The sequence below is a fragment of the Lithobates pipiens genome, unplaced genomic scaffold (assembly GCF_037356315.1).
Source record: "Lithobates pipiens isolate NorthernLeopardFrog02 unplaced genomic scaffold, aLitPip1_a1.2 Scaffold_30, whole genome shotgun sequence".
NCBI classification, from domain to species: Eukaryota; Metazoa; Chordata; class Amphibia; order Anura; family Ranidae; genus Lithobates; species Lithobates pipiens.
Window position 1 is genome coordinate 165,697,346 of NW_027507791.1, and position 20,997 is coordinate 165,718,342.

The 20,997-nt window shown below is 44.0% G+C and overlaps 1 protein-coding gene across 1 annotated transcript in view; it reads right to left on the minus strand.

The window, feature by feature from the left end:
- Positions 1 to 20,997, minus strand: part of RTF1 (RTF1 homolog, Paf1/RNA polymerase II complex component) — a 520,646-nt gene that overhangs the window by 316,139 nt on the left and 183,510 nt on the right. Inside the window, exon 5 of the mRNA XM_077465048.1 lies at positions 9,663 to 9,783. Within this exon, the coding sequence (XP_077321174.1) occupies positions 9,663 to 9,783 (121 nt within the window). The remainder of the gene's footprint in view (positions 1 to 9,662; positions 9,784 to 20,997) is intronic.

Here is a 20,997-nt window from a genome sequence, read left to right on the forward strand (position 1 = left end):
AGATAGGGACAGGGAGAGAAGAGAGGGAGGTAAGGAACCCCCTAATCGACCTCCCTGGGAATGCCCAGCTGCTCAGCCCCACCAAAGCAGGGAGAGCTGTACTCAGCAGTCCTGAAGAGCTGGGAGACATTCCATCACAGACCACTCTTCGATCAGTACAGGGTGGCTGCTGGCCCGGCACACTGCAACAGACATCAGTAGCCTGGTCATATGTGCGCCCCGAAGCTTTTACTCTCACCAACTGCCTCTGGAGCTGAGGCATGTCGTGGCCGACCCAGTGCGGAGTTCTGATCTGCACACGCTCGCTGGCCAGGCTGGGGAGACTACAAGGATAAGAGTATCCAGCCTGTCACCCAGCTGGCTGTTGATAGCAGATCCACAGCTGGCTTTGCGCAAAAAGCAAAGCTTCTGCCGAAAAAATCCATGGACCAATGGACCCGCAGGGTTCCTAGGTCCTTCTTCACTAGGTAGGGGGAAAAAAAAAACTGAAGCTGCAAGGCAGGCTGTGGAGTTGTTACCTAAGGGACTGGAACGTTCTAGTTTTTATATCACACGTTAACATATCATGCCTAGTCCTCTCCTAAAAGGTGGCGTAATGAACCCAATGGTCTAAGAGAGGAGCTGTGTCAGTGAATACAAGAGAAATGAAAATCGCCAATAGGCAAGGAATTGTGTGTTCAGCCCAAGCTAGAACATTATTCACCTCTTTTTGGGCTGCACGACCTCTCATGCCCCCGGTGACCGATGTAAGCCACTGCTGTGGCCTTGTCAGGTTGAATCCTGACAGGACAGTCCTGTAGTCTAACCACCAAGATTCTCGGGCCAGACGTACTGCCTGAAACTTGCAAAAAAAAAAAAAAAAAATTGATAGGCAAGGTCCTCTAACCTGGACAGAAACTTCTTGCAGGGCTGCTCCCCAGCCTAGAAGGCTGGCATCTGTTAACCCCTTCCAGGATAAAGATTTTCCCTTTTGCTGGATAACAACCAATTTAGGCTCTGACTTAAGTCGGGAGCCAAGCATATTGGAAACAAACAAGGGCTGAATCTTTTCTATTCCAGACCGACAGGATGGTGTCTTGAAGCAGTTCTTGAGTAAAACTGCGCGTAAGGGACGGCCTTGAAGGAGACCACCATTTCCCCTAAAAATCTCCTGCACAACCCGATGAAGGAATTTTCCTTTGTTTTGATAAGTTGAATTCATCCTACAATGGAACGGATTCTTGTCTGGGGTAAGAATACTTTCTTCTGTATGGCATCTATAACCAGCCCCCAAGTACTGTAATCTCCTTGATGGTTTTATGGAGAATCTTCCTAGGTTGGAGTAGCCAACCTAGAGATTTCAGATATTTATGGCTGAGACCAGACTCTGGTTTTAGACCCGAGACTGAATGATCTATTAAAAGTAGATCTTCTAATAGGCTAGAACCACTATGCTCTGAGCCCTTAATCTGGCTAAAGGAGGTGCCAGAATCTTTCAGAACACTCGTGGTGCTCTTTTGGTAGGGCCAGCAGAATGGTAGGGCCACAACTGAAAAATAAGATTTTTAAAACAGCTTGCCTGTACAATCCTTTTCTTTCATGTACATCAGGGGACACAGAGCCATAGTAATAACTATATGGGTTATATTGGCATATCAGGTGCTGGACACTGGCTCACCCCTTAAGGCGTGTAATTCCTCATATAACCCCTCCCATTACAGGGAGTCCTCAGTTTTGTAGCCAAGCAATATAAGTATATAAGAAGGGAGGGAACTCTCTGTCCCCTGATGTACATCAAAGAAAAGGATTTTACAGGTAAGCAGTTTTAAAAATCCTATTTTCTTTTCTTACATCAGGGGATACAGAGCCATAGTAATAACTATATGGGATGTCCCATAGCAATGGAAACTAAGGGGGGGGGGGGGGGGGAGAGAGACAGAATAAAAAGGAGGCCAGAGGACTCATACTGCAGCCTGCAGTGTATGCTGTGCCCAAAGGCAATATCCTCATGACCTTTAATATCGATTGATAAAATCAGATAAACGTATGAACCGAAGACCAACTTGCGGCCTTACAGATCCGAGAGACCCGATGATGCACCATCCAAGAGACACTAATCGCCCTGGATTAGTGTGCTCTTAACATGAGAAGGAAGAATTTTCTTTAAGCTGAAGCTGGAACAATCACTTGACAAATCCATTTGGAAAATAGTGGATCTTGACGCTGCTTGTCCATATCTTGGATCCTCTGGCAGTACAAACAAAACCTGCCTTTTGCGAACCTGAGCGGTCGCCTTTAAATAGACTCTGATCACTTTTACTACACGAAGAGAACATAGCGTTTTCTCTTCCCCAGAATAAGGCTCTGGGGAAAAAGGAGGAAGAACATCATCTTTTTTTAAACGAAAACCTAATACCACCTTTAGTAAGAATTCAGGATGAGGACATAAAACCACCTCATCCCTATACATGATAAATTATGGCTTTTACAAGACAGAGTAGTTCCGATACTCTTCTAGCAGAAGAAATGGCAAGAAAAGATCTTTCTTGTTAAAGAACCAAGGGGATTTCTTGTAAGGTTCAAACGGCTGATTCAGCAAAGCCGAGTAGACCAATTTTAAATCCCAAGGATTCAGAGGTGCCTCGATAGGGGGAATAAACTACGATAACCCCTGAATAAGCTACACACCAAGAGTGGGAAGCAAGAGGCCATACGAAAAAAAAATAAAAAAAAACACTGACAAGTCCTGGAACTGGCTCTTGATTGAAGTCAAGGCCAGCTTCATTTCAGATCCCATATGCAGGAATCAGGAATCCTGCCTATTGACATACTACCTGGGGTGCCAACCCCCGGATCCACACCAAGAAACCTATGCCTAAAGTAAGTGATTCTGGAAGCCAGCTTTCTGGCATTAGTGAAGTAGACACTACCGAAGGAGATCACCCACGATCTTTTATAGAGTGGGATTCAACAGTCAAACCTGTTAAACTCCTTGTCCGTAAAGTAGGATGAAATACCAGACCTTGAGCAAAATAAGGTCTGGCTATAATGGCAGAGTCCAAATGACTCCTACTGCCATCTTTATGATCTCGATAAATTAAGATCTCCTGGGACCCGCTGGGGCCGCCAGAATCACCTCCTTTTCTTCCTGCTTAATCCTGCGTAGAAGGCACGGAAGTAGCAGAACTGGAGAAAAAAGCATAGATTATCCCCTGGGAAGACTAATGCGTCTGTTCCGTCTACTAGCGGAGCCCTTGTTCAACAAAGTTGTTGACCTTATTAATGAATCTGGACGCTACTAAGTCCATGTCCGGAGTGCCCCATCTGACATATTGCTAGGAAGATGTTGGGGTAAAGAAAACATTCTCCCGGAAATAATTGTTGGCGTCTCAAGTAGTACGCCTGGAAAGTTAGAATTGCTGATAGGCAAGGAGTGTTGTGTTCTGCCAAAGCTAGAACATCATTTACCCCCTTTTTGGGCTACACGACTTCTTGTGCCTCCGCTGGTGATCGATGTAAGCCACCGCCGTGGCCCTGTCAGACTGAATCCTGTCAGGACAGTCCCGTGATCTGACCGCCAAGATTCTAGGGCCAGAAGTACTGCCCGAAACTTCCAAAAAAGTTGATAAGCAAGGTCCTCTAACCTGGACAGAATCTTCTTCCTGGGCTGCTCCCCAGCCTTTGAAGGCTGGCATCTGTTAACACCTTCCAGGGTGACGATTTTCCCTCTTGCTGAATAACCACCACCAATTTAGGCTCTGACCCATGTCTGGAGCCAAGCGTATTGGAAACAAACAAGGCCTGAATCTTCTTTATTCCAGACCGACAGGATGGTGTCTTGAAGCAGTCTTAATAAAACTGCACGTAAGGGATGGCCTTAAAGGAGGCCACCATTTCCCCTAAAAATCTCCTGCAGCCGAATTAAGGAATTTTCCTTTATCCTGATAAGTTGAATTAGTCCTACAATGGAACGGATTCTCATCTGGGGTAAGAATACCTTCTTCTGTATGGCATCTATAACCAGCCCCCAAGTAACCTCCTTGATGGTTTTAAGAAGAATCTTTCTAGGCTGAGAATCCAACCTAGAGATCTCGGAAATCTACAGCTGAGATCAGACTCCGGTTTTAGACCTGAGCCTGAATGATTTATTAAAAGTAGATCTTCTAAATAGGCTAGGACCGTTATGCCTTGGGCCCTTAACCTGGCTATAGGAGGTGCCAGAATCTATTAGAACACTCATGGTGCTGTGGCTAAGCTGAATGGCAGTGCCACAACTGAAAAAAATAATAATTTGAAACCAGACATTTCTGGCAAGCAGGAAACTTTGGCACATGGAGATATGCTTCCTCCTTGCAGGATGGACACAGCCGATAGAATTATGAAAGGATCGGATGTTTAAGTACAGATTCAGATCTCCAAGATCTAGAGTGGGTCTTACCTCTCTGCTTGGCTCTGGGACCTTAAAAGCTTTGAGCCAAAAACCCTTGTTCCACTAAGGGAATCTCTGATATCACCGACTGGGATAACAGGTGATCCAGAGGCCAGAAAGAGACCTTTTCTCTGGATCCTTAGGAACATTCTCCGAGGAGACGGAAACTCTTGCATAAAGACTGCCCCATCAGCAGCCCAAGGACCCCACAGGCAGCACCCAAACAGGGACCTGGACCCCAGACCCTCAGATCAAAAGTCTGATGCTCTACTGACTGAGCCATCCGGGCTCTCGGAACTCTAGTCGTAACCTAGAGAAAAAAACTGCAGAAACCCATCTGTCCTGACATTGTTCCTGCCAGATCTTGAGAATCGCAGAACATTTCCCCTCACCCGAACGAGTGGGGGTGCCCCTTCATGAGAAGGCTTTAGCATTCTGCTTTGTGGGCTTTCTGCCCCAAGATCCTGGTGCTGCCCTTAGGGACTTTCCCTTGAACCCGACGGTTGAGGCCATCAAGACTGCCTAGAGGCAGATGCCCCAAGAATAGGAGAGGCAGCACGATAAAAGAATAAATGTTTGAACCTCCTTTTACACGTAAAGAGAGCTTTACACTATTAGAGGTCTTTTGGATGTACTTATGCAATCTAAAGTGCCATACCCCAAGAAGGGAAACAAACTGGCTAAGAGCTTTCACATGGTACTTCGGCCAATCAATATTTCAGGCACAGAACTCTGCGAGAAAGCACTAGTCCAAGCATAAGCCATGAGGTTTAAATGATAGTCTTCATAGCAACTACTGTGAGACATAGTACGTCAGCTACACCAGCCCATTGCTGGGCCTGCTGATCAGGCAGAATTTCAGGTATCTCCACAAACTGTTCCTTAACCCTTTGGTGCCCACATTTTTCAATGAGTTAGCGTGACTCAAAATGTGCTCCACTAAAATGGTGGAGCAGACGTTAAAGGGTTAATGGCCTGAGATACACCAATTGTAGCAAAAACCAGCTGTGCTATAACTGCAAAAAGACATCTTGTCTTAAAAAGAAAGTTCCAACTTTAATTTGCTGGATCCTTTAACATCAATGCATTATCCACCAGACATGTGCAACTCTACTCACTAAGGTGATTGCATCAATTGCTGGAACCCATTTTCTTCATAGAAATGTTCCCATTCAGAATACTTAAGTTATGCATTAATAGAAAAACACATCCCCAGGTGGAGGAGGTTCTAATGAACCCAATTAGAGGTAGATGCCTCAAGAGCCTGTGCTGCAGGCAACCAAAGGGTTAAGTAAGGGAGTACACACGCACCTGACTTGTGATGCTACTCCTACCATATTAGGATCCTCCAAAGAGGATAAATAATTATCTTATAAAAGATCTACCTGATCCCCAGCCTCCAGCACCACAACAAAAGGGCCCTGAGGACTAGATGGTAATCTGCTATGTTTAGTCCTACTATGGAAACACATCATAGCACTAATCTTCTTTTCAAACCTTTAAATGGTAGAAGAAACAAACCCGTTTGTATGATATATGCAGGGACTGAAGTGTTCTACCCCCGATGGCTCAATTTGACTAGCCGTATACTGTCAAAGTATGACATTCTTTTGGAAATGCATTTAGTTTACCATGCAAACAAATGACCTTTTGGATAAGTTCCTGGTCTCGTTACCATTCATAGCCTGAAGCATAAAGCAGAGGCACTATGCAAATGAAAGTACATTGCTAGGCTATAGTTCAGCACCATTAGCTGCTATTAACCCTAGCTACAGTAAAGTATAATGTGCCAAAGGAGTAAGCCTGTGAACACTAACCTGACCAAGCCATCCACCTGCTCTGTCTCTCCACAGCCAGCAGCAGCTTTCACACATGCATCGCTGAGACCAGCTTCCTCCATGTGTGGCCGGCGCTAGCCATGGCCCCCCTTGCGAATTACGCCCCCCCCGCCCCCCAAAAAGTTTGTTTGTTTTTTTCAAAAGAAAAGAGGAAACTGTTCTGGCACGTCCTCTGAAGAGGAATAAGCCAATCTGGGGGCAAAGGAAGAGACCAGACCCGCCCCCCCTTTTCTTACCAGAGGGTCTGTTCCGGCTGGAGGAAAGGAGAGTGAAGGCTTCTGCTATTTCCAGCATCAGGACGGTAAGTGCTCAACACAGCCCCCAGTGGTGACACATAGGCAGGACAACACTATACACAGAAGGAGAAATTCCTGAGAAAATCTCCCTTACCTTATCCTGGCAGCAGGGTTTGATCAAAGCTAAAAACCTAATCTTCACCCTTCACAGTAGGCTCCAAGACCTTATAGGAAACCTTCAGGAACCGGGGGAACTCTCAGGTTATACCACAATCCTGGACCTGCGGGGGCACCTTGCCAGTAAAAACTCTATGGCCTCACTACCAAAAAGTACTGGATCCCAGGGCCCAGCCCTCTAAAGAGAAGTGTTCACAAGCAAAACCTTGTTTCTTCTGACACAACGCCCAGGTACCATTCATTGAGCCCATGACAAACACCTCAGACACTGGCGAAAAACATGAGGACTCTCAGTAATTGGAGGATATACAGTGCCTTGCGAAAGTATTCGGCCCCCTTGAACTTTTCAACCTTTTGCCACATTTCAGGCTTCAAACAGAGATATAAAATTTTAATTTTTTGTGAAGAATCACCAACAAGTGGGACACAATTGTGAAGTGGAACGAAATCTATTGGATTTTTTAAACTTTAATAAAAAAATGAAAAGTGGGGCGTGTAAAATTATTCGGCCCCCTTGCGTTAATACTTTGTAGAGCCACCTTTTGCTGCGATTACAGCTGCAAGTCGCTTGGGGTATGTCTCTATCAGTTTTGCACATTGAGAGACTGAAATTCTTGCCCATTCTTCCTTGCAAAACAGCTCAAGCTCAGTGAGGTTGGATGGAGAGAGTTTGTGAACAGCAGTTTTCAGCTCTTTCCACAGATTCTCGATTGGATTCAGGTCTGGACTTTGACTTGGTCATTCTAACACCTGGATACGATTATTTGTGAACCATTCCTTTGTAGATTTTGCTGCATGTTTGGGATCATTGTCTTGTTGGAAGATAATCTCCATCCCAGTTTCAGGTCTTTTGCAGACTCCAACAGGTTTTCATCCAGAATGGTCCTGTATTTGGCTGCATCCATCTTGCCCTCAATTTTAACCATCTTCCCTGTGCCTGCTGAAGAAAAGCAGGCCCAAACCATGATGCTGTCACCACCATGTTTGACAGTGGGGATGGTGTGTTGAGGGTGATAAGCTGTGTTGCTTTTACGCCAAACATACAGTTTTGCATTGTGGGCAAAAAGTTCGATTTTGGTTTCATCTGAACAGAGCACCTTCTTCCACATGTTTGGTGTGTCTTGACAAGACTTTTTATGGATATCTTTGAGAAATGGCTTTCTTCTTGCCACTCTTCCATAAAGGCCAGATTTGTGCAGTGTACGACTGATTGTTGTCCTATGGACAGACTCTCCCACCTCAGCTGTAGTTCTCTGCAGTTCATCCAGAGTGATCGTGGGCCTCTTGGCTGCATCTCTGATCAGTCTTCTTGTCTGAGCTGAAAGTTTAGAGGGACGGCCCAGTCTTGGTAGATTTGCAGTGGTCTGATACTCCTTCCATTTCAAAAGGATCGCTTGCACAGTGCTCCTTGGGATGTTTAAAGCTTGGGAAATCTTTTTGTATCCAAATCCGGCTTTAAACTTCTCCACAACAATATTGCGGACCTGCCTGGTGTGTTCCTTGGTCTTCATGATGCTCTCTGCGCTTTCAACAGAACCCTCAGACTATCACAGAGCAGGTGCATTTATACAGAGACTTGATTACACACAGGCGGATTCTATTTATCACCATCATTCATTTAGGACAACATTGGATCATTCAGAGATCCTCACCGAACTACAGGAGTGAGTTTGCTGTACTGAAAGTAAAGGGGCCGAATAATTTTGCACGCATCACTTTTCAGTTTATTTGCTAAAAAAGTTGAAATTATCCAATAGATTTCATTCCACTTCACAATTGTGTCCCACTTGTTGGTGATTCTTCACAAAAAATTAAAATTTTATATCTTTATGTTTGAAGCCTGAAATGTGGCAAAAGGTTGAAAAGTTCAAGGGGGGCGAATACTTTCGCAAGGCACTGTATATGGGAGTACACGCCTTTAGGGGCGTGCCAGTGTCCAGCACCTGTCGGTCCGATATAACCCACATGGTAAGTACTATGGCTCTGTGTCCCCGATGTAAGAAAATAAATTGCTGTTCACAGATGCTCTCCATCCAATCTGACAGAGCTTGAGCTATTTGCAAAGAAGGATTGGCAACAACGTAACTCTTTAGATGTGCAAAGCTGGTTTAGACATACCCCTAAAAAGAATTGCAGCTGTAACAGCGAAAGGCGATTATACAAAGTATTGACTTGGGGGACTGAAAACAAATGCACACCACACTTTTCAGGTATTTGTAAAAAAAAAAAAAAAAAAAAAAAAATGAAAACCAATTTATAATTTTTTTTCCACTTCACAATTATATGACACTGTGTTGGTCTATCACATAAACGCCGAAATAAAATAAATTTACCTTTTTGGTTGTAACATGCCAAAATGTGGAAAATTTCAAGGGGTAGTTAGGTAAACGTTTGGCTGAAAAAAGGGGTTATTGGCATTTTGTCATTAAGAGAAAAAGGTGCCAATAAGGGCACCGCAAACACACGCTATTTTACTGTGCTTATGGTGAGTTTTTCATAGGTCATGTGACTCAAAAACCGTATGCATTTTTGGTGTGGTTTTTTGAACTGACCAAAAATGCAGCAAGCAGGATTTTTAAGATCACAACGGAAGCGAAACGGATCATTGTGGAAAACATACATACAATTTTAAAGGGATACATTTTTCTCCAGCTTTTCTTGTGCTAAAAGGTGGCAATAATGGCCAACAAATTCATATGCATTTAAAGTCATAAAATATTATAATACAGCTATATATAAAAATAATATATATATTTTTTAAAACATTTCCGGTACCAAAACTTCCCATTCGGTGCACCGCTACCAAATATTAAACTGAATGTTTCCCCACAATTCTATAGATTGTCTTCACATGCCAAGAAAAAGTACAGAACTGGATGCCAATCACCTACAACCTATAGACAGGTTACCAGTTTAACTTAACACAAAGAAAATGTAGGTGTATAAACACCTACATTTCTTACAGCATGTAAACCTGGGTGACGATCTCCTGAAAGCAATTACCTGTGCCTGAGATTCCACAACTTGTGTTTGCTTTTTCTTTTCCTGCTCCTCATCAATCTTTCTCTTCTTTGCTTTCTTTTCTTTCTTCTTTGCAGATTTAAGTTTTTGCTTTATCTCGAAGCTAAAGGGATAAAAAAAACAAAAAAAAACAAAAAAAAAAAACACATGTTTGTTATACATACGATGGGAACAATTTATACATCAAATCAAAACAAGGGTGTAATAATTGAAGGGCCACAGTCTGTCTGAAAGTGATATTTTGGCTACATATACACTTTTGCCTTTTTACACGTTTACTTTAGATCCCATTCACACTAAGGTGTCTTTCAGGGGCTTTTGGGCTAAAAATAGCACCTGTAAAGAGCCTGAAAAACAGCTCTCCTGCAGTCTCAGAGTGAAAGCCCCAGTGCTTTCACACTGAGGCAATGCACTGGTGTATCCTGTCCATCGAAACCCCTTTTCGTCCGCTGGCATTCAGCATAGAATGGTATGGTACAGCAACAAAGAGAATGTCAAAATATGGCTAAGGCAGGGGTGGTAATGAAAAGAAAAAGTATGCTTTCAGCTGTTAGATCTCAACAGCACAGGATTTCTTTATCACAAAATGCTTCAACTGCAACGGTTATATATTAAGGCTGGATTCACACTGCTGCGATGCTGGGTTCCCGCATCGCATGCCTCCCGGCGGCAGTTCATACTGCCCTATGCGAACTGCTGGGAGTGTCAGTGAAACGTTAATGACACCCCCAGATCAGTTTGCATATCACAGTGCGATCTGCAAACTCGGACAGGAATCGGATCGCATGGTGTGAACACCCATGCGATCCAAAAAAAGGGTCCTGTGCAAGTTTGGGCCGGGTGCGATGCAAATTCAGCCATACTATCTGTATGGCTGAACTCGCTTCGCACAGAGATCGGATGTGATTTGCACTGCAGTGTGGTGCGAATCACATCCGATCTAGTCACCGCAGCAGTGTGAACCCAGCCTTAAACAGTCAAAAACGTGGCACAAAAAGGAGAGACCCTTACACGCAAGAAACCTGCTTGGCTCACCAACATTTAAGGATAAAAATACATTTAATTAAAGTTCAACTCACAAATCAGTCTTCAAACTAGTTTTATATCAGTCCAGAGCACCTGTTTCCAAGTTTTTATGCATAGGACATGAGGCTAAGCGACAAATCTGGAGCGTAGAAAAATTGCAGCTAGTGCTCTGGAATGGTAAGTCAAATTAAAATATCTGGCTGTTGCAAAATAAAGGATTTTTTTACGTCATACTTAGCTGTAAAATCCTTTTCTTTGAGTACATCAGGGGACACAGAGAGGCCAATATTACCTACTGGGTTATACTCTATCTCCAGGCGAATGGATACTGGTAGACCAAAGGTCTTTAGACAGGAAGTGATCCCCTATATAACCCCTCCCACACAGATAAAACTTTAGTTTTGTAGCAAACACCGAATCCTCAAAAAAAGAGGGGAGGGATCTCTGTGTCCCATGATCTAGTCAAGGAAAAGAATTTTAGATGCAAGTATTTTGAAAAAAAAAGATTTTCTCTTTTTCATGCATCATGGAACACAGAGTCATGCTAATATGCATTACCTACTGGGACATTCCAGAGCAATAGCCTTGAGGGGAGGGAGACATTCCCTGCCAAACAATAGCCATCAGAACTTAATACTAAAGCCGAACCCTCGGCTGCTCGAACATACACTTGACAACTTTTTGTCAACTTATGCACTGAAGACCAGTTAGCCTTACAAATCTGAGCAACAGATACCAGATAGTGAAAAGCCCCTAGTAGAATAAGCTCTCACCCTAAACGGGAGGAGCTTTACTTTTCAGACCGTGGGCCTGAACGACCGATTGACAGACCCAATTGACTGACCCAATTGACTATGTAAGCTGCCTTCCCCTTCGTGGGTGCTTTGGCTAAAATAAAAAAAAGGAGCCTGATCTTTGGATCTCCGCAGATCTAGACAAATAAACCTGGAGTGCCCGGACAACGTCCAATGAGTGCAGTCGTCTCTCTTCGGTCGAGCGAGGCTGAGAGAAAAAGGTCCAAATAATGTCCAGATTTAATGAAAGGCCTACACCACTTTTGGCAAAAAGGATGATAGCATGACCCTGTCGTGGTGAAGGATCAAGTACGGTTCCCTGCACGAAAGGGCCTTCAACTCCGATACCCTTTTAGCCGAGGTGATGGGCATCAGGAAGGTTAGCTTGCGTGACAGAAAGTCTAATGGAATTTCCTTAACTGGTTCAATTGGTAGCACAGACAGCACCAAGTTAAAGTCCCACGGACACATAGGTTACCTAATTGGGGGGGGGGGGGGAGCAAGAGAGTTAACCCCTGCATAAAAGTTGAGATCAGTGAATGGGAGGCTAAAGAACACAGATAGGGCTGAAACTTCTGACCTCTGATTATACTCAAAGCCAATGTGATTTTCACAGCTGACTGTAGAACAGAGAATTCTCCCAATCACGTATTTCCGAGGATGCCATTTTCTGGCTTCACACCAAGCAATATAAAAGTCTTCCAGACCCAATGATAAATTTTCCTAGTGACTGTTTTTCTAGCATTCACTAGAGTAGACACTACTGGTCCTGAGATGCCATGGTCCTTCAGCATCCTGGGTTCAATAGCCATGCCAACAAAATTTAGAGGCTGTAAATTGAGGCCGAATATAGGACCTTGAAACAGTAAATCGGGCAACGTGGAAGCGTTCATGGCCCGTTTGTCCGTCTCACAATCTCCGGGAATAAGGGTCTTCTGGGCCAGGCTGGTGCCACCAGAATGACTGGAACCCCCCCCCCCCGTTTCTGAATCCTGTGCAACAAATGTGGAAGGAGAGGGATCGGAGGGAAAGCATAAACCAGGGAGTACTGGCTCCATGGAACTATCAGAGCAGCTGCTCCGACTGCAGAGGATCCCTTGTTTGGGACACAAATTGATGTAGCTTGTTGTTTAACCTGGATGCCAGTAGTTCAACCTCAGGCCATCTCAACATTGACAAATTTCCTGGAACACCCCTTGATCTAGGGGCCATTCCCCCAGGCAGATCTGTTGGCAGCTGAGATAATCTGCCTTCCAGTTCTCTACTCCCGGGATATGGACTGCTGATATAAAAGTGGCACATGTCTCTCTACCCTGGCTAGTATGTGGTTCAACTGCTTCAGAGCTAAAAGACTTCTGGTACCGCCTTGGTGGTTTATATAGGCCACTGCAGTGGCATTGTCGAACTGAACCCTGATAGGGCAGTTTTGATACTCCATCTAGGACCGTAGAGCCACAAATATTGCCTGTAATTCCAGGACGTTGATGGGCAGCATCTGTTCTGTCCCTGACCATTTCCCCTGAGCTGTGAGCCCTTCTAGGGTACCTTCCAAGCCTGAAAGACTGGCATCTGTGGTCATAACACTCCGGGAGAAAGGATTTTCCCCTTCACAGGTTCTGATCCTGCAACCACCAGTTTAGGCTTAAGCGTGCCCAAGGAGATAGGAGCATTAGATAATCCAGGGCTTGTCCTCTTCTGTTCCAGGCCAACAAGAGGTTTTCTTGTAAAGGCCTGGAATGCAACTGGGCATAGGGCACTGCCTCAAAGGAGGATACCATCCTCCCTAGAAGGCTCATACAGAGCCGAATTGAGGGTTGTCTGGTGACCCTTATCTGACGTACCTGAACCTTCAGGGCACAGATCCTTACAGGTGGCAAAAATACTCTTGCTTGATCCGTATCTAGGATTAGACCTAAAAACTAACCTTTGAGCTGGTTTCAAGGCTGACTTTGCTATTTATGATCCAGTCTAAGCTTTTTAACCACTTCAGCCCCGCAAGAATTTACCGCCTTTCTAACTGGAACACTTTTTGCAATTCAGCAGTCGCTTTGACAAATGCACGGCCGTGCAACATGTCTCCCAAACAAAATTGACGTCCTTTTTTCCCCCACAAATAGAGCTTTTTTTGGTGGTATTTGATTACCTCTGAGGTTTTTATTTTTTGCGCTATAAACAAAAAAAAGTGCCAATTTTGAAAGAAACTCACTTTCTTTTGCGATAATATCCACAAAAAATATATATACATTTTTTTTTTTTTACCTTCAGTTTAGGCCGATACGTATTTTTACATATTTTTAGTAAAAAAAAAAAAAAAAAATTATATAATATATATATATATATATATATATATATATATATATATATATATATATATATATATCGCAATAAGTGATTGGTTTGAGCAAAAGTCATAGCGTCTACAAAACGGGGTAGTTTTATAGCATTTTTATAAATGTTTTACTAGTAAAGGCGGGGTTGATCGATTTTATCATGACTGACATTATGGCGGACAGATCACACACTTTTGGCACCATTCACCTTTATACAGCGATTAGTGCAATTTTCGAAAAAAAACTAAATTTACTCTTTGCTATGATAAATATCCCCAAAAAATATTTAAAAAATTTCCCCCTCAGTTTAGCCCGATATGTATTCTTCCACATATTTTTGGTAAAAAAAAAATAATAATCAGCGTTTATTGATTGGTTTGCACACAAATTATAGTGTCTTTAAAACAGGGGATAGTTTATGGCATTTTTACTGATATATATATTTTTTTACTAGTGATGGCGGTGATCAACACTCACTGCGACATTATGGCGGACACATCAGACAATTTTGACACATTTTTGGGGCCATTGGCATCAATACAGCAATCAATGCTAAAAAAATTGCACAGATTACTGTAAAAATGTCACCGGCAGTGTAGGGATTAACCACTAGGTGGCGCTGTAGAGGATTACGTGTGTCCTAGGGATTGATTCCAACTGTGGGGGAGGGGCTGTGTGTGACACGTCACTGATCAGCGCTCCCGATTACAGGGAGCAATGATCAGGGACCGTGTCACTTGGCAGAACGGGGAGATGCTTGATTACATTAGCATCTCTCCGCTCTTGCTCACCATGAGACAATCACGGGTATGCCTGCGGGGACCCACAATCACTGTCACGGAGCTCCTGGCGGGCGTGCCTGCAAGCTGCCTCCAAAAAGGGCAATGTACAGGTACGTTTAATCTGCCTGTACGTGCTTGTCTGCCGCAGCATATCTGCGTGAGGCGGTCGGGAAGCAGTTAAATACCGCACTCTGCAATGAGTGATCTCTGAGCAGGTCATCATCCAGAAACCAGAGCACTAGGAGCCCTTACAATATCCAGTACTGGTGCTAGGACCTTTGTGAAAACCCGAAGAGCTGTAGCAAGCCCGAAGGGTAGAGCCACAAGCTGAAAAATAGGATTTTTTTGTACTCGCCGTAAAATCCTTTTCTCTGTAATTCACCAACCGACACAGTTCCTCTCTAACTAAATAGGTTGTATAGCCCTCCATTAGGAGAAACTAGGCAAAATTGTTACACAATACACAGAACTTTAATCCCGCGCCATCAGCCCTGCTCCTAGCAGCTTCAGTACGTCGTCAAGCAGTATAACGTAGAAAAAAGGAGGGTTGGGTGCTATGTCAGTCGGTAAATTACAGAGAAAAGGATTTTACGGCAAGTACAAAAAATCCTATTTTCTCTTATATACACCGACCGACACAGCTCCTCTCTAACTAACTGGGACATTCCCAAGCAGTGCCAAATGAGGAGTGGGAAAAACAGCATAAAACTTCATCCACCAAGGCAAGTGGGAACTAGTGAAACTAAACCCACAAAAAAACAGCAGCTTGTGGAAAAACACCACTATGTAACTGGGTATCCTCAACAGGAGTGATCCCCCAGACCACAACATTGCGGAAGTAATGCAACCGTGCATTAACCAAAACAGTATTGCATTTTTATCGAAAAACCAGGAACAAATTCAATTGCAACTACACAGCTGCCCGCAAAACTTTGCAGCCAAAACAGGCATCAGCTGATGCACTGACATCTACCTTGTAAAACTTGTAAACGTATGGACAGACGACCAGGTCGCTGCCTTACACACTTGCGCGACAGACGCTTGGTGTTTGAAGGCCCAAGACGTTCCGATTGCCCTTGTAGAGTGGGCCGTGACTGGAATGGGAGGCACCTGCCCCTTCATGGCGTAGGCTTGGACTACAATCTGTCTGATCCACCTGGAAATGGTGCCCTTCTTAGGACCAGCCACCAAAACAAACAGTGAGTCTGACTTCCTTTGAAAGGAAGCTGTGGCAGACGAGCACATCTTCAGAGCCCTAACCACATCTAGAGTGTGAAGGGCCACCTCCTTGGGGTGCTTCGGCTTAGGACACAATGATGGCAATACAATGTCTTCATTGATATGAAAGGTCAAAACCACCTTCGGTAGAAAGGACGGTTGCGGACGAAACACCACCTTATCCCTGTGGATGACCAGATAAGGCGACTTGCAGGACAAGGCGATTTTTTTACCAAAAATATGTAGAAGAATACGTATCGGCCTAAACTGAGTGGGGGGGGGGGGGGGGGTTTGTTTTTTTATATATATTTTGGGGGATATTTATTATAACAAAATGTAAAAAAAAAAAAAAAAAAAAGCGCAGAAAATACCTGCAGGGGTGATCAAATACCATCAAAAGAAAGCTCTATTTATGGGGAAAAAAAAAAAAAAAAAAAAAAAAAAGGATGCCAATTTTGTTTGGGAGCCATGTCGCACGACGGCACAATTTTCAGTTAAAGCGACGCAGTGCTGAATCACAAAAAGTGGCCTGGTCCTTTGGCTGCAAATTGGTCTGGGGCTTAAGTGGTTAAATGATATTTAGAGAGTTGTTTATTTGAAAAATGTCCAATATCATGGTATAGTTAAATACAATATACACAATATAAAATCTGGTCCAATTATACATGTTCCACAATGCAATAAACAATTGCGCACATTGTTACATTACATAATGCTATATGGTGTGCGAGCTCCAACCGGTCTCTTCAGGGCGACAATTGGCTCTAAAAAATATTACATATATTCAGAATTAAAGAAGCCTGTCATACATCACATTAAATAAGTAATAGTGGTTTATTAACAGCTCAAGAGTGGAAGGAGTGTTCTTATAACCAGAAATGGTAGGAGTTGTTGAAGAATCCAGAGGGCTTGGAGGTCGCCCCCACCCCCAGGAGAGAAGAGCCCACCCCCAAGAGGCTTCAAAGGAGCCACACTGTAAACTCCCTCTGAGGGACGGAGAAGCCCACATATGCAATACCCAATGATAGCCATTTGTTAATTAGGAAGAATTGAATGAGTCAACTCCTAGCATATCTGCCAGAGTGTCATTTTTACTATAGATGTTTCTAAATGTATATATAAAGACTGACGGCAAAAATGAGTTGTTCATGGATACATTCATCATGGTATAATTTACGTCCCATAGAGATGACTAACCAATATTAAATAATAATTAAAATATGGTGATATAGTAATGTAGGAAGTGTGTTTGTAATCCATTAGCAGTAATTTTGAATAGTAATGTATATGAATCTTATTTAGTACAGTTATTACAAAAAGGTGGAATATGTTGCGTGTGAAAGACTGACAATTAGCACAGTCGAAGCATGCACTGTGTGCTGAATAATAATATAAATTAAATAATTCAAAATATTAAGAGAATTCATAAAGTGCATAGTGTCTGCCAATGTGTAAAAAGCAACAACTAAAAAATGAATACAAACCAAATGTGTGAAATGATGTGTCTAGTAGTGTAGTATACCTGATACAGGAATATAGTTTGTATAATAGTGTAGTTTACCTTATACAGTGGTATAGTTTGTATAGACTTGTAGTTTTTTTTTTTTTAGGCTTCTAGGGCCTGTTTTTTATTGAAGTCCTGACTGCAGTTATGCAAGAAAGGTGGGTACTGTGATTCTGAGAGGAAGGATGCAGTGCGTCCATCCTGGCCTGCACGGAATCAAATTGATTCTCAAGCATCCAGTCTTTTATATACATATGGGTATGACAAATGGGATGATCGTACACAGGCGGCAGTCCCCCCCCACCTCCCCCTCCAAAAGATATGGTGTGAGGGCCGCTTGATGAGACTCTCGGCTTAAGAGTCCCCAACTTTCTTGCATAACTGCAGTCAGGTCCTCAATAACAAACAAGCCTTAGAAGCCTAAATAACCTACAAGTCTATATGAACTACACCACTGTATAAGGTAAACTATACTATTATACAAACTATATTACCTTATAAGGTATACCACAACACTAGACACAATTTCCCACATTTGGTTTGTATTCATTTTTTAGGTGCTGTTTTTTTCAAATCATATCAGCATTTAGTTAGCAGACACTAAGCACTTTAGGAATTATCTTAATATTTTTAATTAATGAATTTAATTATTCAGCACACAGTGCATGCTTTGACTGTGCTGTCAGTCTTTCACACACATGCACATTGCATTTTTTCGTAATAACCGTACTAAATAAGATTCATATATATTACTATTCAATATTACTGCTAATGGATTCCAAACACTTTCTTTATTACTATATCACCATATTGTTTTAATTCACATTGATTAGTCATCTCTAAGGGACGTAAATGATACCATGATGAAGTTATACATCGACAACTCATATTTGCCGTCAGCGCTGTGAGTCAACTCATGCAATTTTTCCTAATTAACAAATGGCTATCATTGGGTATTAGTTGCAGGTGTGGGCTCCTCCGTCCCTCAGAAAGCGTTTGGAGTGTGGCTCCTTGCAAGCCCCTCTTCTCTCTTCTCTCCTGGGGAGGTGGGAGCGGCCTCCAAGCCCTCCAGATTCTTCAACGGCTCCTACCATTTCTGGTTATAAGAACACTCATTCCACACTTCAGAGGTAAATATACCACTATGGCGGGGTAGCATGACCGGATGTAAGCCAAGGAGCTCAGATCATCCTACTTTAACCCTTTGCCATCCTTGCTGCTGAACAGCCTGCTGAGTCTGTACATCTGCCCTACCCAATTCCTGACATCCCCTGCTTCAGATCCAGTGACTATTTCTGTGCCCAGCCAGCCGGCCATGCTGCTGTAATCTTGCCAAGGCTGGCTCCATATACTCATGGTTCTGATCAGCCTACTCTAATCCTTCGCCATCCTTGTTGCTGAACAGCCTGGTGAGCCTGTACATCTGCCCTACCTAACCCCTAGCATCCGCTGCTTCAGATCCAGTCATTATTTCTGTCCCTGGCTGGCTGGCCCTGCAGCAGTAATCCAGCCGAGGCTGGCTCCATATACTCTAGGCCCAACGCCACCTTGAGGCCTACAGTGCTGCTCACAACCTACATGATCTGCTGTGGCAGCACTCCGAGAGGCTTGAGCTTGTGCTGAGCTGGTTGCCCTGGTGCGTACCCCTGTGGTGTCTACTAACACCCTGAGACTGTCTGACTGCTGTGTGGCCCCTCTGACAGATTGTCACAAGCTGCTGGCTATCCATCCACCTGCTTCACCCTACCAGATCCTTGCCCTCAGATTAATGGGCCCTAAAAACTGGGCCAAAAACTCCTCCGCACCAAGCCGCCCACACCCCGTCATGGCTGCTAGGCCAGATCCTTCTCGCATAGGGAGGTTGCAGGCCCTGCTGGCTGAACTAGCTATAGAGTCTGAGACTTCCCCAGGTGTGGCTCTCCCTGCCCCCTCCTCCCAGGATAGCACTGCAGTGATCCTGGCTGCCATTGAACAGAGCAAATCCTCCTTGCTGGTGAGAATCAATCACCTTGCAGAAGAATGTAATTTCATTAGAAATAATCTAGATAAGATCAGAGGTAGACAGACTGAATCAGAATCCAGATTTTCTGCCACTGAAGACCTTACAGCTACTCACACTAAACACCATAGCGGACTTGCAACGCACGGTACAACTGCTTGTTGCCAAATCTGATGACGCAGAAAACAGGGCAAGATGGAACAATGTCCAAGTCCTGGGTCTCCCGTAGGGAGAGGAGGGCGATCACCCAGCCGAGTTCACGGAAGAGTTCTTCAGGAAACTGCTAGGTCTCACGGATGTCTCCCCAACCTATGTCATTGAGCGCGCCCCACTGTGTACCCACAGGACGCACTATCCCCGGTGCAAATCCCCTACCCTTCTTGGTCCGCTTCCTCAACTTCAGGGACCACGACAGGATCCTTTCCAAAGCCCGCAAACACCCATCATTGTCATACGGCAACTCCTCGGTCCCACTGTTCCCTCATTTCTCGGCTGAGATGTAGTGTAAGAGGAAGTCCTTTAATGGGGTCCGTAGGCACCTACGTGAAAACGGCATTAAATACAGCATGTTGTACCCCAGCCGTCTCTGGGTCCCTCACAACGGCTAGGTCAGGTTCTTCATCTCCCTGGCTGACATACATAACTGGCTGGACACCCTGAGGTAGGAGCGGTAAGCTGTTCCTCACTACAAGTTGCTTTAAGAAAGTTGCCTTAAAGATGCCATTTTCCCTCTAGATACACGCATTAAGGAGGAGTTTATTCAGTCATCAGTCTTTTGTTGTTTAGCCCTCTGGTCTCACCACCTACTTTGCTGCAGGCTGGCTCCCAAGTCTCTCACACACGACATAGCTGCCATTTCAGATGGGCTACAGTTCTGCTTCCTGAGGCTGAGGTGTACGACTCACCCCTGATTATGGTTCCTCTCTCACTAGAGCCATTGAACGCCGGAGTTCCTCCTGGTCCTGGACTAGATGTAGGTTTTCTTCTAGATCCTTCTACTCCGGATCTATGTTGTTGGACAACTCACTCAGTATCTAACCCCCCCTCGGTTTTTTCTGCCTTTTGAAGAACTCTTCAAAGTCGTCTGAAGATCCGTTAAGGGTTTTAAACTGACTAGCATTGTTGTTGGGGTTGCTGGTCATTAGGGAGTTCAACAGGTTTCTTCCCTGGAACTTTGAGCCTCACATAGGCGACTCTTGGTATAAAGGTTTAGGGATTAAACTACTAGCCCAGTTATGTTGGGGTATTGGCTAAGTAGTAGGGTGTTTTTTGATGTGTGGGTAAACCCTTATGTGTTCTGGGAGAGGGGTTTCTCTGTTTTGAAGATCTGGATACACAACGTGCTACTTAAATGCTTCGTTGGTCTCTGACCCTAATGAATGTGCCAATTTAGAGTTTACTTACATCCTGCTCCTGTTTCCCCCTGATGTTCCATGATGGCTCCCTCAGATGCTGAGCTGCTCACCATTTTGTCGTGGAAAGTCAGGGGGCTTAACTCCAGATATAAAAGTGCACTGTTATTCCAATATTTAAAACTGCATAACCCCCACATAGTGCTGCTGCAGGAGACGCACTTAGCTGGTAACAAGGTTCTAGCTCTGAAAAAGGCCTGGGTGCAAAGGGCGCTTCATGCAACCTATTCCTCATATTCTCTATACTGATCA